This window comes from Pimephales promelas, chromosome 7 (genome assembly GCF_988280905.1).
Source record: "Pimephales promelas chromosome 7, fPimPro1.hap1.1, whole genome shotgun sequence".
Lineage (NCBI taxonomy): Eukaryota > Metazoa > Chordata > Actinopteri > Cypriniformes > Leuciscidae > Pimephales > Pimephales promelas.
The window spans coordinates 33966632-33993285 of NC_142775.1; the positions used below are offsets into that span (position 1 = coordinate 33966632).

The 26654-nt window shown below is 41.2% G+C and overlaps 1 protein-coding gene across 1 annotated transcript in view; it reads right to left on the bottom strand.

Annotated features, from left to right (window-relative positions):
* ttn.2 (titin, tandem duplicate 2) overlaps window positions 1-26654 on the bottom strand; it is a 161554-nt gene that overhangs the window by 16187 nt on the left and 118713 nt on the right. Inside the window, 14 exon segments of the mRNA XM_089133368.1 lie at window positions 16-318; window positions 431-2497; window positions 2590-2889; window positions 2977-3255; window positions 3570-3863; window positions 4004-5770; window positions 5868-6173; window positions 6289-6591; window positions 6692-6991; window positions 7230-7814; window positions 7943-8245; window positions 8341-8928; window positions 9034-9330; window positions 9448-26550. Coding sequence (XP_088989494.1) covers window positions 16-318; window positions 431-2497; window positions 2590-2889; window positions 2977-3255; window positions 3570-3863; window positions 4004-5770; window positions 5868-6173; window positions 6289-6591; window positions 6692-6991; window positions 7230-7814; window positions 7943-8245; window positions 8341-8928; window positions 9034-9330; window positions 9448-26550 — 24795 coding nt within the window.

The following is a 26654-nucleotide window of genomic DNA, read 5'->3' on the forward strand; positions in this document are numbered from 1 at the left end:
CAACAAACTACTTACCAACTGGATTTAGAGCCAGCACTGGCCTTGATGGTTCACTTGCTTTACTCAAACCAGCAATGTTCATTGCATATACTCTGAACTGATACTCAAGGCCCTCAATAAGGCTGGAGACCTTGTAGTGACACTCAAGGCAAGGAATCTTGTTCTCCCTCACCCACAGAATGGTAGTACGCTCTTTCTTCTCAATCCAGTATCCAGTTATTTGGCTTCCACCATCATGATATGGCACATCCCAGCGGATAGAAATTGCATTAGCAGACACTGAAACTACATCTGGGCGAGTTGGTGGGCTTGGTGAAACTGAAGACAGAAACATAACATTTATCAGACAGGAGACAACAAAAATCAATACTGAATTGTTTATGTACCATTTCATCAATGGATAATGTTATATACAGTACCAAATACTTACTGAATGGATGCTCAGCAACAATAGTTTGAGATTCAATTGACTTGCTAACACCAAACTTGTTCTCAGCGCAGACTCTGAAAGTGTACTCCATGTACTTAGTGAGATGAGTTACTTTGATGGTGGTCCGTTTCACACTTGAATTCACAACCTGCCATGTGGTGGAGCCCGACTCGCGTTTCTCAACAATATAATTGGTTATGTCTGTTCCACCATCATCTGTAGGTTCTTCCCAAGTCAACACACAGGATTCTGATGATATTCCTGAAACCTTAACAGGTCCAGTTGGGGGGGTCGGTCTACCAAAGACAACGACGGTGACAGTGAATGTCTTTGATCCAGCTGCATTTTCAAGCGTGAGATAATACTTTCCACTGTCACCTCTCTTGGCATCCTTAACCAGTAGAGTGGTTCTGCCTTTGGAAATCTTAATTGACACTCTGTCTGTTTCTTTGAGTTTCATTTCTTCAAGTTTCCATGTTACCTTGGGTGCCGGTCTGCCACTGATTGGAATATCAATGGCAAATGAATTTCCAGTTTTGCAAGTGATGAGCTGTTTATCTATGCCGCTGAGATCCGCTGTTGGCTCAATACGTGGCTCCTTTATGATGACAGAGGCTAGTGCATCTCGTGGATGACTAATGCCAGCATCATTCTGAGCCTTGACACGAAACTCGTATTCTGTGTTCTCAACCAAGCCTTCCAGAACCATTTTCAGAGATTTAGTTTGACCACCTACAACCCAGTGATCAGAGCCCTTCTTTCTAGTCTCAACAATGTATCCAGTAATACGGCTTCCACCATCATGCTCAGGTTTCATCCATACTAAGCTGGCTGTTGAGGATGTAGTATCAATGATATCCAGTCGCTTAGGTGGTGCAGGCTCTTCTGTGGCTACAATAGGCTCTGTCATTTCAAATGGCTCACCTTTGCCATGTTGATTTACAGCGATAACCCTGAAGAAGTATGAAACGCCAATCTCAAGGTTGGTCACTCTCAGGATTTGACGTGTGCACTTTTCACTGACCCCTTGCCAACTCAATCGACTTGCCTCTCGCTTCTCAACAATGTAGTGATGAACACGTGCACCTCCATCATTGGATGGTGCATCCCACATGAGTGTCAAAGCACCTCTTGTCACATCCTTGAATGAGAGAGGTCCTGGTGGTCCAGGTGTGTCCAACACTTTGACTGTTAATGTAATAGCTTTACGACCACTGTTGTTTTCAAGAGAGAGTGTATATTTTCCAGCATCATACCTGGTGCAATTTTCAATTGTCAAAGTGCTGTATGTGTCTGTGGTATTAATATCCACCATTACGCCAAGATCTCCATCTGCCTTTGTCCATGTGGCAAGTGGGGCTGGCTTTCCACGGAAGGGAATGTGAAGTGTGACTGTTCCACCGTTCTTCACAATATGTGTCTGCTTGAAGTTTGCATCTATATCAATTTCTGGTGAAGTCAGTCTATCAACAGTTTGTACTGCATTGGGAATCTCAGAGAATTCTCCCTTGCCAGCACCATTAACTGCACAAACACGGAATTTATACTCTTCACCAGGTTCTAACTCTGTTACTTTGTAATGTGTATGGATGCAAGTCTGATTGTTGACTCTGTGCCATTCCTCAAGACTTGCCTTGCACATCTCAATAATGTAACCAATGATTTCCATGCCACCGTCAAATACTGGTTTTGTCCATTCCAAAGTAACAGATGTCTTTGTGGAATCAATGACCTTCACTAAAGATGGTGCACTGGGTGCACTTGTTGGTTCTCTACACTTGAACAATCTGGATGTACCACTTGCAGGTCCAATTCCAGCCCCGTTTTCAGCCATAACACGGAATTCATATTCATTTCCTTCTGTAAGATTTGTAACTTTTTGCCTTAGTTCAGTTATTGGTCTCTTTGCGGAAACCTTCAACCATCTTAAGCTCTTTTTCTCTCGTCTTTCAAGAATGTATTGCTTAATCTCATTTCCTCCATCATGTCTTGGTCTTGTCCAGCATAGAGTGATACTGTTTCCTGTCACATGAGTGCAGTCAGGTGTTCCGGGAGCATCTGGTACCGCTGTTAGATATCAAAAAAGAATGTGTTAAAGTCAAGAATAACCAGGAATAAATTAGAAAATGATTGGATCAAGAACAACTATTTTTACTTACTGTACTGCATTTGAGCAATGATTGGATCAGACTCTAGTGGCTTGCCCACACCAAATTTATTGACAGCAGATACACGGAACTGATATTCATTGCCTTTGATCAGATTTGTGGCATTGAAGGAGCAGGCGTCACACTTAGATGTTACAAGTGCCCATGAAATTCTGGAAGTTTCACGCTTCTCAATCAAATAATTAATGATAGGTGCACAACCATCATTTTCAGGTGGGCTCCACCAAAGAGTTGCTTTCTCTGCAGATATATTTGTGAAGCGAAGAGGGCCTTCGGGTGGTCCAGGGGTATCTGAATAACAAAGAGGGAAAATAAGCAACGACTAAATCCACAACAACTTTATTAAAACTATAAATCAAAATTGATTTTAGATTATACCTTGTACTCTGACAAGAACATCCACTTTTGTTGTGCCAGAACTGTTCTTGGCCTCAACTGTGTAGATACCACGGTCATTGCGGTCAGCATCTCTGATGAATAGTGAGCTTGATCCAATAACAGTTGTGATGTCAACCAGCATTTTGTCTACTTCCTTTCCATCTTTATACCATGTGACTTGAGGTACAGGACGTCCACTTATACTGCAGCTGAGTTTAATGTTTTCTCCTGCCTTGATGGTGAGGGTCTTCTCAGCTTTAAACTCAATCTCAGGGATGACTGAAAAAGAAAATGTTTGGGGGGTATTGAGAAATGTTTTCTAAAAGTCGAACAACTTCTAACTCTACATGGCTTTCTAAACATGCGGTTCTCTAGGTTAACAAAAACTTTAAAACGCAACAATGATTCTAACATCATCATCGCCTCTTGTGCACCACTGATAAGGCTGCCTGACACAAACCTAAAATTTAAATACACTGCTTTTTTTGCATTTGAATTTTTTATTTTTAGAACAATATTTGAAATTTGAATTAAAATTTTACAGCCCTAATGTAGAACAATTTATAGTGAATAATGCCTTTGTAATTACATACCACTTTCATCCTTGGTCATGATGTAGCCAGATGACTGAGAGGGTGGACTAACCGTTCCAATAGCATTCCTGGCAATTACCCTAAATTCAAATCGATCACCAGCAGCAAGACCTGTTACTGTAAACTGACATTCGCTGATGTCAATGAAATTGCATCTCAACCAACGTGCTCTTCCTTGACGCCTTTCAACACTGTATGCCACAATTCTACTTCCTCCATCACGTTTTGGTGGTTCCCATTGAAGTGTTACAGTGTCTCTTGTAACATCAATGCAGTTAAGGGAGCCAGGAGGATCTAAAGAAAAAAAAAGATATTTGGAAGAGAAGAAAATAAGGAACTTTGGCAAAAAGATACATTCTGTGAAGTAATTAACCATAAGCATTAACAAAAGCTTATCGTGGATGAATGTTACAAACAACAATACTAAGACTTACCAACAGGGGAAATTGCCAGTTTGTGTTTGCTCTGTTCACTGACTGGACTCATGCCGGCATTGTTTTGTGCATAAACTCTGAATGAATACTCCAGTCCCTCAATAAGTCCAATTGCTCTGTATTCTCGTCCAGAGATAACACTGGAATTCACTTTCATCCACAATAAGCTGTTCCTATCTTTTTTCTCAAGATGGTATCCAGTGATTGGAGAACCGCCATCAAATCCTGGAGCATCCCACTGAACAGTCATGCCATCACTTACAACATTGAATACTACAGGTTTTCCTGGTGGACCTGGTGGCATATATTGGTGTTGAGCAACCACATCTGTTGAGGTTAGAGGCTCGCTCACTCCATATTTGTTCTCTGCACGTACCCTAAATTGGTATTCAGTACCCTTAATCAATTTTGTTATCTTGAATGTGTTCCTGACCACACTAGAGCAAACCATCTTCCATGCTGCTTGAGATGTCTCTCGCTTTTCTACACTATAGCAGGTGATCTCTCCTCCACCATCTTCCTGGGGTTCATCCCATGAGATGATAATACTCTGGGCTTTAATTTCATCAAAACGGATTGGGCCTATAGGCTGGGATGGTGGCCCAAGAGTAATCACTTTGATGTCAAAGAAGTTCTTGACAAGTTTGTTATCAAGGACCAAGGTGTATTTTCCTGCATTGTCCTTTCTTGCATTTCTTACAATGAGACTTGCCTTGTTTTCTGTTTGCCTGAAACGAACTTGCTCGCTTTCCTTGAGTGGAACATCATCTTTCATCCACTGAATAGTTGGTTTAGGTTTACCTTTGAAAGGCAAGTCAATATTTACATTTTGTCCAATGCGAACGCTTAATTCTGCGTTAGGATAGTCAATAAGGTTTGCCTCAGGTGGTATAAGGAACTCCTTTACAGTAATGGGTCCTATTTGAGAGAAGTCACTGCGACCCTTCTCATTTTTGGCAAATACTCTAAAGTACATTTCTGCAAGCTCTTTAAGGTGTGTTACCTCATAGTGGCAACATCTACATGTACCACCAATGCTCCAGGCTTCTTCTTCCTTTGTCTTCTTCTCAATAATGTACTCAGAAATGTGGCTGCCACCATCATGATCAGGCTTGGTCCATGCCAAAGATACAGATGTATTAGTTGAGTCCACCAGTACAACATCTTTTACAGCACCAGGCATCTCAGTTGCTCTCACAGGTTGTGCAGTCTCACAAGGATCACCAACACCATATTCATTTTCAGCAGAAACACGGAAGAAATAGGAAATTTCTTCTGAAAGACCATCAACTTTGTATGTTGTATTGGCACATTCATTTGTCACAATGGTGAATGCCTTCATTTTAGCATCCTTCCTTTCAACTATGTAATTTGTGATTGAAGAGCCACCATCAATATAAGGTGGTTCCCAGCTTAGTGTGAGTTTACCTCGTGTTACATTCTTCACGATCAATCTATTACAAGCAGAAGGTGTGTCCAATACTTTAACAGACACAGTAATGGTTTTAGGCTCTCCGACCCCATTTTCAATTTCAAGAAGGTATTTGCCAGTATCATCCCTCGTGACTTTGGGAATGATGAGTGTAGTTGAGTATTCGGTGTTTTTGATGGCATATCTTGTATCACCACTAATGTTCTTGTCTCCCTTTCTCCATATTACATTTGGAGCAGGTCTACCCTTAAGAGGGATTACAATCTCCACATCTCTACCAGACTTTGCTATGTATTGAGTTGACATTGACATGTCAAGATCCACATCTGCCTCCTCTGTTAAAATGAAAGAACATATTTGATCAGGTTCACAGTATCATAAAATAATTTCAATCAGGTTTTTTATTGCTTCAGACATTTAGAAAGTACAAACCCAGAATATCTTTGGCTTGCACTGGCTGCATCATCTCAATTGAACGTCCAGATCCAACACAATTAACAGCAGAGACACGGAAGAAGTAGTACACTCCAGGTTTCAAGTGGGACACTACAAACTCAGTTGTCCTTACTTCTCCTTTAGAACTTATAGTCACCCATTCTGTCTCGTCAGCCATTCTTTGTTCGACAACGTAGCTTGTGATTTCACTGCCACCATCATAGACAGGCTTCACCCATCTAAGGGTAATGGATGTCTTTGTTGAATCATCAACTGTGAGCTTGGTTGGCTCACTTGGTGGATCTAAAATAACAATTAGTAAATGTAAATTTTGTTTTAAATATAATTACATACTTTGCACATAATCAATGCACATTCAGGAAAATAAAACAATACAAATAAATTAAAAAAAGCTTACCAATTGGGTCATAAGCTTTGTAGAAAATCGACACATCAGAATATGGGCCTGCGCCAGCTTTGTTGATTGCACAGACACGATACTGATATTCATTTCCTTCTGTGAGGTTGCTGACTTTCTGTCTGGTATCACGAATTGTATCTTTAACAACCTTGAACCACTGTAGACTTTTCTTCTCGCACTTCTCCAAGTAATATCCATCAATGTCACTGCCACCATCCAAACTTGGTCTTTCCCATACCACAGTCATTGTTGATCTTGTAATCATAGTGACTTCTGGTTTAGAAGGCTGACTAGGAGGAACTGTTGGGCAAAATGAATCATATTGGGTTACAATTTAAATAATAAAAAAATATTAGATTATTTAAATAATGAAAAAAATTGATTAAAAAAAAAATCTTACCGAAGGAATTCTGTGCAATTACTGGTCTAGATTCCAGAGGATCTCCGACTCCATATTTGTTCACACCACGAACACGGAATATGTATTCGTTGCCCTTAATTAGCCTTGGGACTGTGACAATGCAGTCTTCTAGTTTTTCTGAGATAATGGACCACAAAATTCTGCTTGTCTCACGTTTCTCCACAATGTAGTGGGTAACCATTGCACCACCTTCGTCAGATGGAGGATCCCACATGATGGTCATAGTATCTGCTGTGATTTTCTTGAACTCTATATCTCCAGCAGGGGGTCCTGGTTTGTCTGATGAAGGTGAGCAAAAATTTAGCAAAAAATGTTCAAATTATGGCTATCAAAACTAATAAATTAAGACATGCAATAAATTCAATGTATTTAATACAGCTATTTCTTTTTCTTGATTCCTTAAAAGTAAAATAACTATGTAATAACATATAATTTAAAAATAAAATGATTCATGTAAATAGTTTTAGATTTAATGCAAGTTATTAAACGATATTTAGCAGTATACTTTGCAACATACCTTGGACAAGCACTCTGACAGCAGCATACGCTGAGCCTAAAGAGTTCTTGATCTTAAGTTCATATGTTCCAGTATTCAAACGTGTGGCTTCCCTGACTGAGATGTATGCAGAGTCAGTGGTGTTGGAGATAGAAATCTGACCTCCAGACTCTAGCTCTTTTCCATCCTTGTACCATTCAATTGTTGGTTGAGGTTTAGCAATAATACCTATTTTAAGCTGAACTGTAGCACCCGCTTTGTATTTTACAACATCAAGATATTCTTGAGGAAGTTCAATCTCAGGGGCACCATAAGTGTCCACGCATTCGACTGGTCCGACAGTTGCTGATGGGTTACTAATGGAGCCAACTGCATTCTTAGCCATGACCCGGAATTCATAAGATTCATTCTGAGTCAAGCCTGATACAGTGAACTTTGTGTCAGTAACATTTGTCAAATTAGCTTTTGACCATCTGCCTTTTGGACCATCTTTACTTTCAATCAAATATCCAGTAATTTTACTTCCTCCATCATATGAGGGTTTCTGCCAGGCAAGGCTAATTGAACTCTTTGTGATATCAGTGACTCGAAGGTTATTTGGAGGTTCTGTGGGGGAAGAAAACAGTGGTAATTAATGTTAATTATAGAATTTTCTCAGTGGATTAAACTATAATTATTAATACTGATGGTTCAAGTATATGGAACAATCAATTTAAAGGGAGCTAAATGCTTACCACATGAATCAATTGCAAGCACAGGATCTGAGGGCTTGCTTACTGGACCAATACCAGCAGCATTTTCAGCTGCAACCTTGAACTCATAGATCAGACCAGCGCTCACATTTGATACTTTGAAGTGTGTAGCACGGATAACAGTTGTGTTAACTTTCTGCCAAAGAATGCTATTTCTGTCTTTCATCTGAAGGTGATATCCAAAGACATGGCTTCCACCATCTGAAGATGGCTCCTTCCAGTCAACAGTAATACTTTCCTTTGTTACTGCTGATACCCTTGGTTGTGAAGGTGCCACGGGGAGTGCTGAAACAAAATGTCATAAGTTTTCATAGATGCTTAATGGGGATATATTTGTATACCAATTTGCTGCTTATGATGTAGAGAAGCATTTTACTCACTGTATGGAAGACTGACTGTAACAGTCTCTGAATCAATGTGCTCACTGATGCCAAAGCGATTCTCAGCCCTGATTCTAAACTGGTACTCAATTCCAGTAATCAACTTCATGATCTTGATTGAGCACCTTGCAACAGCAGATGAGACTTCTATCCAGTTTGCAGTAGTCATCTCACGTTTGAGAACAATGTAGTTGGTGATTGGGCTACCACCATCATATGCGGGAGGCAACCACTTCAGATTGACACTGTCCTCTGTGACATCATAAATTTCAACAGGGCCAACTGGAAGACTTGGTCTGTCAAGGACCACAATATTTATAAAAGACTTTGTGGTCCCACTGGAGTTGGAGGCTGTGATATCATATCTTCCTGCGTCCGCAGCAACACACTCACGTAAAAGAATGATAAGGGAGTCAGTTGTCACATCAGAGTTAAATCTCATGGTTGACTTTAGAACCTGTCCATCCTTAGAGAGGGATACTTTTGGTAATGGTTTACCACTGAGGGGGATCTCAATCTTCAGATTTGAACGTGCTTTAACATAGGCAGTGTTGTGCTGGAAGTCTTTCATGCTAATTTCAGGTGCCTCTGTTGATTAAAGAAAGCAACACGATTATATTTAATTTAACATCATATAAAATAAAACATTATGCATGTGTAAAAATGAAACATCATTAATAATAAATAACTTACCCAGCTGATCTTTTACAAACACAGGTAAAACCATGTCTTTGGGGTCACTAAGTCCTGCATGGTTTTCAGCCCGTACTCGGAAGTAATATTCAGCATTCTCTCTCAATCCATAAACAACAAAGTGAGTCGATTTGGTGGAACCACACTTTATCCACTTTTGTTGCCCTTTTTCAAGAGCCTCAACCAGGTAGCTTGTAATTCTACTGCCTCCATCGTGTTCTGGTTTAAGCCATGCTAGTGAGACACTGTCTTTTGTGACATCAGTGACTCCAAGCTTGGGCGGTGGACTTGGTTTTTCTAAAATTGGACAAAAGTAACAAGTGTAAGGAACAAAAAAAAAAAAATAGATTTAAAATAATAATCAAACAAATGTTCTACAATCATGATATGGTACACGTAAGAATTTTATTTTACCTGTCATTTTTGTTCCTTCTTTAGTCTCAAGTGGCACTCCTATACCATACTCATTTTCACCGGTAACTCTGAAATAATAAACCCCCCCTTCTTGAAGGTCAATCACTTTATAAGTCAACCTGGGACAACTGTTTGCAATCCTGGTCCAGCCCATTTTAGTTGCCTCACGGAGATCAACAAGGTAGTTCTTGACTGGAGCACCACCCTCATTCTCAGGAGTATCCCACGAAATAGTTGCAGAGCACTTAGTGACGTCCTTTACCTCAATGTGGGCTGGTGGGCCTGGAGAATCAAGGACCTTTACACTCAATGTTAGAGTAGCAGTTCCAGCAACATTTTGGAGGGTTACAGTGTATTTTCCTGAGTCATCTCTTGTAGCTTGCTCAATTGTGATTGATGTGCAGTTATCAGTTGTATCAATAGCTGCCCTTACTCTCAGGTCAACATCTGGTTTGTTCCACATTACATGTGGGACAGGCTTCCCCTTGAATGGGATTCTAAGGGTAAATGAGCTGCCATCTTTGACAATCAGTGTCTTCCTCATATCATTACTGACTAGGAAAACTGGCTCATCTTCTCTGTCCTTTGCTAACTGTGGATCGGTTTCATTGCTTGGCTCACTTGGACCAATCTTGTTAATTGATCTGACTACAAAGACATACTCTAATCCTTGTGTGAGTCCAACCACTGTGAACTCTGTGCTCTTAGTGTTACTGACACCAACTGTCCAGTCTTCATCATTGGTTTTCCTGTACTCCACCATGTATCCTGTAACTGGAGAGCCACCATCAAATAATGGCTTGTGCCAAGACAGTGTAATAGATGTTTTAGTAGAATCAATTATTTTAGGTTTAGCTGGAGGTGATGGTAGGAACAGTGGATCCTCTGCCTTTGTCAATGGACAAGGTACACTTGGCGCACTCAAACCAGCAGCATTCTCAGCAAATACTCTGTATTCATACTCGCATCCTTCACGAAGATTGGAAGCTTTTACTCTTAAGTCATAAACAGGCTTTTTGTTGACACGTACCCAACGAAGACCAGTTTTCTCACGTTTCTCAATTACATAGCCATAAATGCTACTGCCTCCATCAGAGACAGGTCTTTCCCAGCAAATTGTCATTGCTTCACTTGTAACACTGGTGACTTCAACATCTGTTGGTGCTGCAGGGACTGTAAATGGATCCATTGCCTTAGCAGGATCACTCTCTAGAGTTTCACCTATTCCATACTTATTAACTCCCCGAACTCTAAATATATACTCATTACCTTTGAGCAGTTTTGTTACTTTACATGTTGTGGCTTTCATGTCTGCATAGACTAGAGTCCAGGCAAGTCGGCTTGTTTCACGTTTCTCAACTATGTAGTGCTGAATTTCCGCACCTCCATTTTCTTGTGGAGGTCCCCAGGTCAATGTACATTTCTCTGCAGTCAAACCAGTTACTTCCAATGGTCCAGATGATGGGCCGGGCCTGTCCAGAACCTTACAGTTTACTGCTAAAGATCTGGTGCCTGCAACATTTTGCAATGTAAGAACATACTGTCCCGAGTCTCGTCTAATAGCATCTGTCACAATTAGTGTTGTACTAGTTATTGTTGACGAAATCTCAACTCTGGCCTTGGCTTCAATTTCTTTTCCGTCCTTTGCCCAAGAAATCACAGGAATTGGACGTCCTGATATTTCGGCATCAATTCTCAGTATGTCTCCAGCTTTCACTACAACCAGTTGTCTCAGCTTGTCCTCAATTGTGATGCGTGGTGGATCAACATCATCTTTTACAGTTACAGGTCCTGTACCCTCTGATGGTTCACTAAGTAGGCCAGCTGCATTCTTAGCAATGACACGGAAATCATATCTTTGATCTTCAATTAGACCAGTGACATCAAAGAATGTTCCCTGAATATTGGTGAAATTACACTTTAACCACCGACCATCTGGAAGTTCACTGCGTTCAACAATGTAACCAGTCACTTTAGCTCCACCGTCATACTCAGGTTTTGCCCAGGAGAGGGAAACAGATGTTCTTGTGATGTTCAATATTATTGGCTGACCTGGAGGTGCACATGGATCACGGGCAGAAACAGGAACACATGCCTTTGTGCAAGGTCCAATGCCAGCTATATTTTCAGCATACACTCTATACTGATAGAAGAGGCCCTCTTCCAAACCAGTTACTTTGAACTGAGTTTCTGAAATAAGTACTCTGTTCATCTTTGTCCAGAGAATGCTGCTCTGATCTTTGCATTCCAAGTGATATCCAATGACTGGACTTCCACCATCACTTTCTGGTCTGTTCCAGGTAACTAGCATTCCTGATTTAGTGGCATGAGAAACTTGAAGACAGGTTGGAGGACCTGGAGGTGTGAAAGGGTACTGTGCAACAATTGGGGCTGAGTCAACTGCATGACTTTTACCGTAACGGTTCTCTGCAGCAACACGGAACTGATATTCTGTTCCTTGTGTCAAACGAGTAATTTTTATTGATGTTCTTGCAACTGTTGCTGAAACAATTTGCCATGCTGTAGTGGTCGTATCTCTCTTCTCAACTACATAATTATTAATTTGACAGCCACCATCATATATTGGAGGGTCCCATGATAGTGAAATAAAATCAGCACTTAATTCATCTACCTTGATTGCACCTGGTGGACCCGGTTTATCAAGAACAATGACACGTATTTCTGCTGATTTGACACCAAATGCATTGGTTAAAGTAATTTCATATTTTCCAACGTCCTCTCTTGTTGCATCCTTGATGACAATCTTGGATGCTGTCTTTGATGTCAGAACATTAACTCTAGTTGTTTGCTTCAATGAGTGACCATCCTTTTTCCATGCAACCTCTGGAGATGGTCTGCCTCTGAATGGAACATCTATTTTGAGATCATCTCCTGATTTTACAGTGTAGGTATTAAACAGCAAATCAATAATGGGTTCAATAGTAATATCTCTTGCCACAACAGGTGCTCCCAGGGGTTTAGTATCACTCTTTCCTTTGTCATTAAAAGCTGTAATTCTGAAGCTGTATTCCTCTCCTGTTGTAAGTCCTTCAATTGTGGCTTCCAGTGCCTTTACTGTAGCGCATACTGTCCATTTATCTGATCCCTTAGTCATCATTTCCACCACATAGCCTGTGATCTTGCTGCCACCATCATGATCTGGCTTTTCCCATGCTAGAGTAACAGTGTGGCGAGTTACATCAACAACTGTAATTTTACCAGGTGGTAAGGGTGGTTGGGATACTTTGATAGCCTCTGTGGTCTCTGCAGGCAAACCAACACCAAGTTCATTCACAGCCAATACACGGAAGTGGTAAAGACCTCCTTCTTGGAGATCATCAACCTTGAATGAATTTCTGACACAGCTGTTTGTCACAGTTGTGAATGCTAGCCTTTTAGATTCACGCTTCTCCACAATGTAATGCGTGATCTTGGCTCCACCATCAATTTGTGGAGGCTCCCATTGTAGAAGGACAAAGTCTCTCTTTACATCCCTAATTTCAAAGTTCACTGGAGCACTTGGAGAGTCAAGAACTTTGACATTAATAAATGCAGATTTTGAGCCAGAAATGTTTTCAAGGGTCACAACATACTTTCCTGTGTCAAATCGATTAACATCGTTTATAACAAGCACAGTGTAAGAGCCTGTAACTTCAATTTGAGCACGCTCTGGTAGGGTACCATCTGCTTTTGTCCACTTAACCTCTGGCTCAGGCCTTCCCCTTATAGTGACAAATAAGCGTAGTGTTGCACTGGCACGCACAGCTACACATTTCCTAAGATCTGCATCAAGTTCTACCTCAGGAGCTTCAAGTTTTTCAGCAGCAATTACAGATCCTGGGACATCAATGTGTTCTCCAGCCCCCTCAATATTAATTGCACAGATACGGAAGTTGTATTCTGCATTTTGCTTTAATTTTTTTACTGTGAAGTGAGTTGTTTGCACACCGGTTGGAGGAGTGCACACAGTCCATTCATCTTCACTAACGTCCTTTGCCTCAACAATGTATCCTGAGACCGTTGCGCCACCATCATAAATTGGTCTACTCCATGCTAAGGAAACAGTTGTGCTTGAGTGGTCTGTTACTTTGGGATTATTTGGAGGACCAGGGGGATAAGTCGCATCACAAGCTTTGTAATATTCAGATGGTTCACTTGGTGTGCCCACACCAGCAGCATTTTCAGCAGATACTCTGAATTCATAGAAGTGTCCCTCTGTAAGCCCAGTGGCTCTGAATCTCAAGTCATTGAGTCTTTTCTTGTTACACTTTGACCATCGGATACCCTCTTTATCACGTTTCTCAAGAACATAACCATCAATTTGTGATCCACCATCCTCCTCTGGCCGTTCCCATGTGAGGACTATTGAGTCTCTGGTGATTGCACTTGCCTCTGGAGTTGAAGGTGGTCCAGGTTTGTTGAAAGGATTTTTTGCAAGGACAGGTTCAGATTCAAGTGGTTCACCAATACCATACTTGTTTACTGCCATGACTCTGAAAATATACTCATTACCAGGTAGGAGTTTAGTGACTTTGTAACTGATAGCTTGAATTGATGGTTCCACCACTGTCCAAGACAGTCTACTAGTTTCCCTTTTTTCAATGATGTAATGAGAAATACTAGCTCCACCATCATGTGATGGGTGGCTCCAATGCAAATAGCATTTTTCAGCTGTGACACCAGTTATTTTCAGAGGGCCATCAGGTGGACCAGGTCTATCAAGAACCTTTACATTAATGGGTACCTGCTTTGTTCCACCAACATTACTGAGACTTAAGATGAAATGACCACCATCTACTCTGATGCATTCCTTAACAGTCAAAACTGTTCGTGTGATGGTGGATTTAATCTCCATTCTATGTGTAGCACTGTCAATTTCCTTTCCATCCTTAAACCACATAATATCAGGAAGAGGTTTGCCAGCAATATCAGCATCAATTGTAAATGAATCGCCAGCCTTTACAATGGTAACATCTTTAAATTTTGAGTCCATAGAGACAGATGGAGCTTCAATCTCATCCTGAGCAGTAATTGGTCCAGTGCTTTCAGAGGGTACACTTAAAATACCAGCTGAATTTCTGGCTAATACTCTAAATTCATATCTTTGTTCTTCTTCTAATTCAGTTATTGTAAATTGTGTGTCTATGATATTTGTGAAACTGGCCTTCATCCAACGACCTTCAGGCAGCTTCTTTCTTTCAATGATGTATCCTGTAATTGCACTGCCACCATCATACTGTGGTTTAGACCACTGAAGAGTTATCAGATTTCTTGTAATAACAATTGCTTGAGGAGTTCCAGGGGGATCACATGGATCACGTGCAACAACACTTTCTGAGACTTTGCTTGATGGACTGATTCCTGCAATGTTCTCAGCATACACTCTGTATTCATACTCAATTCCCTCCTCCAGACCGTTTGTTCTTAATCGAGTGTCAGTAATAAGAAGCTTGTTAAGTTTAGTCCATAAAATGCTGTTCTTTTCTTTACGTTCCAGGTGATACCCAATAATAGGGCTGCCTCCATTATTGCTCGGGGGTTTCCATTCGATTGTCATGTGGTCTTTTGTCACTGATGAAACAAACGGAGCAGCAGGAGCTGCAGGCTCAGTGAAAGGATAACTGACCACAACCGGTGCTGAATCTAACGATGTGCTTTTACCATATCTGTTCTCAGCAAACACTCTAAACTGATATTCAGAACCAGTCTTCAGCTTTGAGATTTTGATTGTGGTTCGAGCAATGGTTGCTGAAACAATCTGCCAGTTAGTAGTGGTTGTATCACGTTTTTCCACTATATAGTTGTTTATTTGACAACCTCCTGTGTATACTGGTGGCTCCCAGGATATGGTAACATAGGTGGCACTTACTTCATCAATTTTGACTGGTCCGACTGGTGGGCCTGGTTTGTCTAGAATGATTATGCCAACTTCCTCTGTGACCGTACCTATATTATTTGTGGCTGTGATTGTGTACTTGCCGGAGTCCTCTCTATTTGCATCTTTAATTTTAAGAATGGTTGATGTTGCTGTGCTGGAGACATTTAATCTGGTTGTTTCTTTCAGAGGTTGTTTATCTTTCATCCATGCAATTTTTGGAGTTGGACGACCTTTAAATGGTATTTCCACTTTGAGATCTTCACCAGCTTGAACACTATATGTGTTGGAAAGTATTTTGAAGCTTGGTTCAATAGTTACATCCTTGGCAATGATCGGAGCAGCTAATGCCCTTGGATCACTTTTTCCTTTGTCATTGTAAGCTAAAACTCTGAAGAGGTACTCTTGTCCTGAACTGAGTCCAGTCACTATACCCTCACATGTTTTGGTGACTGCAGCAACTGTCCATTCCTCTGATCCCTTTGGCTGCATTTCAATATAATAACCCAAGATTCTACTACCACCATCATGATCTGGTTTATCCCAGGAAAGTGATGCTGTGGTTTTTGTCACATCAGTCAAAGTTACCTTGCCAACAGATAGAGGAGGATCAGCTGTCTTCACAGATTCTTCTGTTTCTACAGCCAGACCAATTCCAAATTCATTTTCTGCCATGATTCTGAAGTAATAAATACCACCCTCTGTCAGATCACCAACTCGGAAGCTGGTCTTGGAGCACTTAGTAGTAATGTTTACAAATCCTTGTCTATTTGATTCTCTCTTGTCAATGATGTAATTTCTTATTTTGGAACCACCATCAATAAGTGGTGGCTGCCAAACCAGGGTGGCATAATTTCTTGTTATATCTTTCACAACAAGGTTCTGTGGAGCACCTGGTGTATCAAGTACTTTTACTGACACAAATGCGGATTTAGTGCCAGCACTATTTACCAAAGTCAGAATGTATTTTCCAGCATCATTTCTGTCACATACATCAATTGATAACTGAGTGTAATCTGGTCCCTTTTCTAATTGGGCTTTATCTGGTAAATCACCCTCATCCTTGGTCCAGTTTATCTCAGGAATGGGGCGTCCTTTGAATGGTATGTTAATTCTCATGGAACCTCCAGCACGTACAACAATACCTTTTCTCAACTCAGAGTCAAGCTCAATTTCAGGGGCATCCATCTTATCCACTGGTTTGACGGTTCCTTGGATGGCAACTGGTTCACCAACACCCAGTTTATTTAGGGCACATATGTGAACTTTGTATTCTTGGTGTTCAGTGAGTTTAGTAATTGTAAATTTAGTATCACTTAATCCAGAGGGTGGAGTACATGTGGTCCATTCTTCTTCTTCAACTTTACATATCTCGACTACATAGCCCTGGATGTCTAAGCCACCATCATATATTGGTTTACTCCAAGCAATTGTAATTGAATTCTTTGTAGTGTCAACAAGGTGTGCATTAGTTGGTTGGCCAGGCTTAAATGTTGGATCACAGGCTTTGTAATAAATAGTTGGTGGACTTGGTTGTCCAACTCCAGCAGCATTTTCTGCAGATAATCTGAATTCATATTCATGATCCTCTGTCAAGCCTGTGACTCTGAAACGTAGGTCAGTGACCCTGCGTTTGTTACATTTTGTCCACCGTACTCCAGCTCTGTCTCTCTTCTCTACGATGTAACCAACAATCTCACTTCCACCATCAGTCTCAGGACGAGTCCAACATACCGTCATAGAGTCCCTTGATATATTTGCTATTTCTAGGTCTTTAGGTGGCCCAGGTAGAACAAAAGGATTTCTCATAATCACTGGTGCAGCTTCAAGTGGTTCACCAACTCCATACTTGTTGACAGCCATGACACGGAATATGTATTCATTTCCTTTTAAAAGCTTGGTAGCTTTAAACATTGTTGCTCCACAATCACCTGAAACTACAGTCCAAGCAAGACGACTTGTTTCTCTTTTCTGTATGACATAGTGAGAAATGCTACTGCCACCATCATGTCTTGGAGGTAGCCATGACAATGAACACTTCTCACATGTTACACCAGAAATGGTCAAAGGACCTTGAGGGGGGCCAGGTCTATCCAGCACCCTTACACTGAAGGAAGTAGACTTTGTTCCAGCCACATTAGTGAGGTGCAATGTGTACTGTCCTCCATCAATTCGAATGGCGTCTTTGACGACAAGAATTGCTTTGACGTCAGTGTTCTTGATCTCAGCTCTTGCAGAATTCTCGACTTCCACATCACCCTTAAACCACTGCATTGTTGGAATTGGCTTTCCTAGTACGGATGCTTCCAGGGTAAATGTTTCTCCAGCATTCACAGTCAAAATCTGGCAATATTCTGAGGCAACCTCATAGGTTGGTGGTTCAACTTCATCCTTAGCTGTAATTGAGCCTGTGCTCCCAGAGGGCCTGCTGACCGATCCAGCTCCATTTCTGGCAATAACTCTGAAATCATATTTGTTGTCTTCTATCAGGCCTGTGACTGTAAATTCAGTTTCAAGAATATTAGCAAAACTAGCTTTCATCCAACGGCCCTCTGGCAGGTCTCGTTTCTCCACAACATATCCAGTGACAAGGCTACCTCCATCAAATTCTGGTGGTGTCCATCTAAGTTTCACTGAGTGCCTTGTCACAATCACTGGCACAGGGGTGCCTGGTGGGTCACATGGGTCACGTGCCACAAAACCCTCAGAGATTTTGCTGCACATTCCAATTCCAACTATGTTTTCAGCATAAACTCTGAACTCATATTCAATGCCCTCTTCCAATGAAGATGTTTTGAATCGGGTGTCTTGAATTAGCGATTTATTGATCTTTGTCCAAAGAATACTATTTTTTTCTTTTCTCTCAAGATGATATCCTAGAATAGCACTTCCACCATCTGAGACTGGTTTGTGCCATTCAACTGCCATAGACTCTTTTGTGAAAACAGACACAAATGGAGTTCCTGGAGGCCCAGGCTCTTTGAAAGGATACTGGGCAAGAACTGGATCTGAGTCAATGCCATAGCTTTTACCATATCTATTCTCAGCAAAGATCCTAAACTGGTATTCGGATCCAGTTTTTAAATTACAAACTTTTAGTGTCGTCCTTGCTACTGTGGCAGAAACAACTACCCAGTTTGTGGTGGTGGTGTCTCTCTTTTGGACAACATAATTTGAAATCTGGCAGCCTCCAGTGTATGTTGGTGGGTCCCAAGACAGTGTAATGCTCTCTGAACTCACTTCATCAATCCTGACAGGGCCTGTTGGTGGTCCAGGTTTTTCAAGTATGATTATTTCAACAGTGGCTTCCTTTTGTCCAAGTACATTAGCCACAGCAATGTTGTACATTCCACCATCTTCTCTTGTTGCATCTTTGATTGTAAGAGTGGTATGATGTGCTGTGTCAGCAACATTTACTCTTGTGGTCTGTTTCAGAGCTGAACCATCTTTGGACCATGTAATTGTTGGTTTTGGATGACCAGCAATTCGTGCTTCAATTTTCAAATCTTGCCCAACCTGAACATTGTAAGTACTAAGTTTTGTTCTCACTGAGGGCTCAATAGTGAGGTCCTTTGCAACAACAGGATTTGCCAGGAGTCTGGGATCGCTCTTTCCTTTATCATTAACAGCAATGACTCTAAAATGGTACTCCCCACCTTGGGCTAAATTAGTTACAACAGTGTCAAGGGATTTTACTTGAGCACAAAGAGACCATTTATCTTGATCTTTTGCTTGCATTTCAATTTCATAATGAGTAATTCTGCTGCCCCCATCATGCTCTGGTTTTTCCCATTTGAGAGAAACACTCTTCCGTGTTACATCCACTACAGAAACTTTACCAGGGGTTTGTGGCACCTCTGAGATTTTTAGTGGTTCTAGAGTCTCTGCAGGCAATCCAATTCCATGTTCGTTTTCAGCAAGAACTCTGAAGAAATAGATGCTCCCCTCTTGGAGTGGTTCAATTTTCCATGTCATCTTGTTGCAGGTAGTAACTGCTGAGAATACCTTTCTTGTACTCTCTCGTTTTTCAACAATGTAGTTTTTTATTTTAGCTCCACCATCCAACAAAGGTGGCTCCCAGGTAAGAGTGACTGAATTTTTTGTTATTTCTTTCACATGGAAGTTTGCAGGTGCATCAGGCGTATCTAATACTCTGACACTAATAAATGCAGATTTTGTTCCATTGGCATTTTCCAGAGTTAAAGTGTATTTTCCACTGTCAAATCTATTAACATTTTCAATTACAAGTGAAGTGAAACTGCTTGTAATATCAATCTGAGCTGCTTCATTGATTTCACCTTCAGCCTTTCCCCACTTTACTTCAGGGGTTGGCCGACCACGGATAGGAACAAACAATCTGAGAGAGCCTCCAGACCTGACAGTGATCATCTTTCTCAGGTCAGCATCAAGATCAATATCTGGTGCTTCAAGTTTATCCTCTATAATTATGGATCCAGAGATATCAGCAGTTTCTCCCACACCAACCTTATTTATGGCACAGATTCTGAATTTGTACTCATGCTTTTCAAGGAGTTTTTTAACCTCAAATCTTGTCTCGTTTACTCCTGAGGGTGGTGTACACATCATCCATTCATCAGAAGTGATTTCACAGGCCTCAACAATGTAACTTTGAATCTCACATCCACCATCATAGATTGGCTTGCCCCACTGCAGGATAACAGATGCTCTTGAGACATCAATTACCTTAGGGTTGTTTGGGGGACCGGGCTTGAAGACTGGATCCACTGCCTTGAAGTACACTGTGGGTGTACTTGGTTTACCAACCCCAGCTGCATTCTCAGCAGACACACGGAATTCATAACTTCGGTTTTCAAGAAGACCTGTTACTCTAAAGCGTAATTCACTCACTACACGTTTGTTGCATCTTGTCCACCTAACACCCTCTTTGTCTCTCTTTTCAACTATATATCCTGTAATTGCGTTACCGCCATCATTAGTGGGTCTTTCCCATGTGATAACCATGGACTCCTTTGTTATATTTGACACTTCAACATTACTTGGTGAATCAGGTGGGACAAATGGATTTGCTGCAATCACTGGATCAGATTCCAAAGGCTCACCAATTCCATATTTATTTACAGGTATCACTCTGAAAATATACTCATTTCCAGGAAGAAGTTTCGAAATTTTAAGATTGAGGGTTTGTACCTTTTGTTCCACAACAGTCCAAACTAATCGGCTGGTCTCTCGTCTTTCCACTATGTAATGAGAGACCTCCGCACCTCCATCATGCAATGGAGTTTTCCAGGAAATGCTGCACTTTTCACTGGCAACCCCATAGATTGAGATTGGGCCATCTGGAGGTCCAGGTCTGTCCAGAACCTTGACATTGATGCTAACTGATTTCTCTCCACCAACATTTTTCAGTAGTAAGGTATACTGGCCCCCATCAACACGGATAGCCTCCTTCACACTAAGAGTAGTTGTGAAGTCAGTATTCTTGATCTCAAATCTTGCAGTATTTGTAAGTTCTTCGCCAGCTTTTATCCAATGAACTGAAGGTATGGGTTTGCCAAGTATCCCTGCATCTACTTTGAATGACTCACCAGCATGAACAACAATAGTTTGTGAATATTTAGCATCCAAGTCAATTTTGGGTGGATCAACTTCATCCTTTGCTGTGATTGCACCAGTGCTGTCTGATGGAGCACTAGACACGCCAGCACCATTTCTTGCAATGACACGGAACTCATACTGCTGCTCCTCTACTAAGCCACTGACGACAAATTCTGTCTCAATGATATTAGCAAAAGAGGCTTTCATCCAGCGGCCATTGGGCAATTCTTTCTTCTCAACGACATATCCAGTGATCTTGCTGCCACCATCAAATTGTGGTTGTGTCCACCTGAGTGTTACAGAGCTTCTTTTAACGATAACTGCTTCAGGTTTGCCTGGAGGATCACATGGATCTCTAGCCACTTGTATTTCTGATACTTTGCTTGCTTTGCTTAACCCAACTATATTCTCAGCATAAACTCTAAATTCATATTCAATGCCTTCCTCAAGGCCACCTATCTTGAATCTTGTGTCTGGAATGATCGTTTTGTTTTGTTTCACCCACAGCAGGCTGTTTCTTTCCTTCATCTCAATATGATATCCCAAAATCTTGCTTCCACCATCACTACTGGGTTTGTTCCACACAATTACCATGCTTTCTTTAGTAGCAGACTGAACAGTGGGAGTTCCAGTTGGATTTGGAACCTCAAAGGGATATTGTGCAAAAATAGGTGCAGAGAGAAGAACAGAACTCTTTCCATACCGATTTTCAGCAGCAATCCTAAATTGATATTCACAGCCAGTCTTTAATCTTGCAGCTTTAGTTGTTGTTCTCGCAACTGTTGCAGAAACAATCTGCCAGTTTGTGGTGGATGTGTCTCGCTTTTCAACAATGTAGTTATTAATGCTACAGCCTCCTTCATACTCTGGAGGCTCCCATGATAATGTAGCACTGTCTGCAGTTACCTCATCTATTTTGATTGGGCCAGTTGGTGGTCCAGGTTTATCAAGTACAATAACATTGATGTCTGCTGTAGCTTCACCAGCTGAGTTGGTCAGTTTAATAGTATATTTGCCCACATCATCCCGTGTTGCCTCTTTTACCACAAGGTAAAGGTGTTTCTCTGTTACTTCAGCATTTACTCTTGTTGTTTCTTTCAAAGTAATGCCATCTTTTTGCCAGCTAACTGCTGCCTTGGGCTGGGCAACATATGGCACATCAATTTTCAGATCATCACCTGCCAGAACACTGTATGTGCTGAATACAAGTTTGAAGGCAGGAGCAATAACAACATCCATAGCAACCACAGGGACATTAAGTGGACGTGGATCACTGGTTCCCTTTTCATTGGTTGCTGAAATACGGAAGGAGTATTCTTCACCTTGTATTAAGCCAACAACAACTGCCTCTGTTACTTTAACAGTCATTACTTGGGTCCATTTTTCACTGTTTTTCGTTTGCATTTCGACAATATAACTATTAATTCTGCTTCCTCCATCATTGTCCGGCTTCTCCCAAGAAAGTGTTACACTGTTGCCAGTTACTTCTTTTAGAGTCACTTTTCCAGGAGGAAGAGGCCTCTCAGAGATTTTTATAGCTTCCGGGGTCTCTACTGGAAGACCAACACCATACTCATTTTCAGCTAAAATTCTAAAGGAATACAAGCTTCCCTCTTTTAAGCCTCCAATTTTCCAACTTGTTTTGGGACAAGAGGCATTAACAATGGAATATGCTTTTCTTGTAGATTCACGTTTTTCAACGATATAATGCCTGACTCTTGATCCACCATCAATGATTGGAGGATCCCAGATGAGTGAAGCAGAATCTTTTGTTATTTCTTTGATTGCAAGGTTTTGTGGTGCACCAGGAGTGTCAAGAACTCTGACATTAACAAATGCTGTTTTAGCTCCTGAACTGTTTTCCACTGTTAGCATGTACTTTCCACCATCAAATCTGTCTACATTCTCAATAAGAAGTGTGGTGAATGATGATGTAATATCAATGGATGCTCTATCAAGGGGTTCACCATTCTCCCTTGACCATTTGACTTCAGGAGCAGGTCTTCCTTTAATTGGCACAAATAATCTTAAGGTACTGCATGCTCTGATGTTCACTACTTTGCGGAGGTCTGAGTCAAGCTCAATTTCAGGTGGAAGGAGTCTGTCCTCTGCTTTAGGTGATCCAGGCACAGAGGCTGGTTCTCCAACACCTTCACAGTTAAGAGCTGAAATGTTGATCTTATATTCTTGATTTTCAGTAAGGTTGGTTATGGTGAATGATGTTGCTGTTAGACCAGCCTTTGGAGTGACAATTGTCCATTCATCTTCCTCTGGCAGGCATGTTTCAACAATGTAACCTGTGATATCCGAGCCACCATCATAAACTGGTTTATTCCAAGCAATAGTAATGGATGACTTTGTTGTATCCAAAACCCTAGGATTTCCAGGGGGTCCAGGTTGGAATATTGTGTCACAAGCTTTGTAAAATGGACTTGAAGGACTTGGTGCACTTAAGCCAGCAGCATTTTCAGCTAAGATTCTGTATTCATACTCATGTCCAGGTGTTAGTCCTGACACTTTGAAGCGCAGATCAGTAACAGTCCTTTTATTGCATTTTACCCAACGAAGACCAGTTTTATCTCTCCTCTCAATGATATAGGTATTTATACTACTTCCGCCATTATGTTCAGGATGTCCCCAACAAACCACCATTGAATTTTTTGTGATAGAAGTTACTTCTGGAGTCTGTGGAGGATCTGAAGGCACATATGGGTTAGTGGCAACAGCAGGCACAGATTCAAGAGGTTCCCCAACTCCATACTTGTTCACAGCCATGACTCTGAATATATATTCATTTCCTTTCAGCAATTTGGTAACCTTATAGCGGTTAACTTGTAAATCTGTGGCTACATTTGTCCATGTAAGTCTACTTGTTTCACGTCTTTGAATTATGTAATATTCAATCTTTCCTCCTCCATCATGAAGTGGTGGCAGCCATGACAGAATACATTTCTCTGTTGTCATGTCTGTGACATGCAGTGGTCCCTCAGGTGGGCCAGGTCTGTCAAGAACTTTAACATTGAAGACAAATTTGGCAAATCCTCCCGGATTGCTAGCAGTTAGTGTGTATGCACCACCATCTCTACGTAAAGAATCTTTGTTAATCAAGCAAGTATAGAAATCTGATGATTTGATCTCTAGTTTTCCAGTATCTTCAAGCTCCTTGCCATCTTTAGTCCAAACCAAGGATGGAATTGGGCGACCAGTAACACGTGCATCTAGCTTGAAGACATCACCTGCTTTCACTACCACAGCACTACTGAAACTTGCATCAGCATCAATCTTCGGCTCTTCAATGTCATCTCTGCAGACAATGACCTCTGAAGGTTTAGATGGTTTACTAACCGCTCCAGCTGAGTTCCTCGCTAGTACACGGAATTCATAAGAAGCATCTTCTGTGAGACCACTCACAGTAAAGTTTGTTTCAAGAATGTTGCTGAAGTTGGCTTTGAGCCAGCGACCATTAGGAAGTTCTTTTTTCTCCACTGTATATCCAGTTATTGAGAAACCACCATCACCCTCTGGCTTTGTCCACTGAAGAGTAACTTCATGTCTAGTAATGTTAAGTGCCACTGGTTGGCTTGGGGGGTCTATGGGATCCAATGCATATGTCATCTCAGATGGCTTGCTTGCTTTGCTGAGACCAGCCATATTTTCTGCAATAACACGGAATTCATATGCAATACCATCCACCAGACCTGGTGATTTAAACATATTGCCAACAACTGGAGCTTTGCTGATCCTCTGCCAAAGTATGCTGTTTTTCTCTTTCCTCTCAATGTGGTATCCTAAAATTGGGCTACCTCCATCTGAAGAGGGTTCATTCCAGCTGATTGTCATTGAATCCTTCGTGAAGGCAACTATTTGTGGAATTCCTGGCTGTCCTGGTACATCAAATGGATAAGCAGCAACCACAGGTTGTGATGTTATATAGGGTCCAACACCATATCTGTTCTGAGCTTTAACACGGAATTGATATTCAATGCCAGTTGTAAGGCGTGCAGCTTTGAATGTTGTGCGGATAACAGTTGCTGCCAGTTCCACCCAGGATGTACCAGTGGTCTCACGCATCTCAACAATGTAGTTATTAATAGGAACTCCTCCATCATTTTCTGGTGCTTCCCAGGATATTAGAACATAGTCACAAGAAACTTCATCCAATTTTATTGGTCCAGTTGGAGGTCCTGGAATATCATGTACTTGAACAGTAATGATTTCAGTCAGAGTTCCTAAGATGTTCTTTCCAGTCATTGAATACTGTCCACCATCTTTTCTCTTAATTTCATTTATGTTGAGAATAGTAGAAGTTGCAGTATTTTCAACATTTATTCTCTGTGTTTGTTTAAGTTCCTGATCTTCTTTCGTCCATACAACAAGTGGTCTTGGGCGACCCAGAACAGGGATCTCAACTTTAAGATTATCACCTGCTTTAGCTACCACAATCTTCTGATGTATACTTCTTAGGTCAAATTCCGGAGCTGTGGTTTGCTCCTTAATCACAACTGGTCGACTTTCACGAGGTTCGCTCCTGCCTGACATGTTTACAGCAAAGATGCGGAACACATATTCTGCATTTTCCAACAATTCTGTTGCAGTGTAGTCCAAAGCTTTTATTGTTGTCACATGGGTCCACTGATCAGAATCTTTAATTTGAGCCTCTATCACATAGCCAGTTATTCGACTACCACCATCATATTTTGGTTTTGTCCATGCAAGAGTTGCTGTGTCTTTGGAAACATCCGAAACAATCAGATTATCTGGTGCAGATGGAGCCTGAGAAGCTCTTATTGGTTCAGGTGTCTCTGCTGGTTCACCAATACCCCTTTCATTCTCAGCAAAAACTCTGAAGTAATACTCTGCCCCCTCTTCCAAATCTGGAATTTTGTATGAGCATTTCTGCCAGTTTGCAGTTAAGGTTGAGTAAGCCTTTCGTGTTGCCTCCCGCTTTTCAATAATATAATTTGTGATCTTTGAACCACCATCAATAATTGGAATCTCCCATTGTAAAGTAATGCTATGCTTTGTGATTTCCCTTGGTTTCAAATTTACTGGAGGTCCTGGGGTGTCCACAACACGAACATTGACAAATCCAGTCCTCTTTCCAGCAACATTTTCTAATGTTAGGACATATTTCCCTGCATCATATCTTGTACACTCAGGGATGACTACTAGAGTGTATGATTCAGTAGTGTCAATGTGAGCACGGCCTTTAAGAGGTACGTCTTCCTTATGCCATGTTACTTCTGGAGCTGGTCGGCCCTTGATTGGCACAAATATGCGGATTGAAGTGCCTGACTTCACAACAAGTGTTTTTCTCAGCTCTGCATCAAGCTCAAAGTCAGGAACCTCCTCTCGATCCACCAGTTCAGTAACTTGCTCAACTTCAGCGGGTTCTCCAAGTCCTTCTGAGTTCTGTGCTCTGACTCTGAAGTTATATTTTCCTCCTGATTGTAGACTTGAAACTACAAATTCTGTTATTCTCAAGGGAGTAGTTGTGTCTTGAACCCAATCATCATCTCCTTCCTTTTTATGTTCAACAAAGTATCCTGTAATATCAAGACCACCATCATAGAAGGGTCTACCCCAGTTAAATGTTGCTGTTGTTTTGGTGGTGTCAGTAATTCGTGGGTTGGATGGAGGCCCTGGCGGATCTGAAAAATAATTAAATGATAACGATAAATAATCAACATTTTTTTGGGGCAAAAACGAGAAAAAATATCTGGAAATATAATTTAAAACACAACAATTATCTACT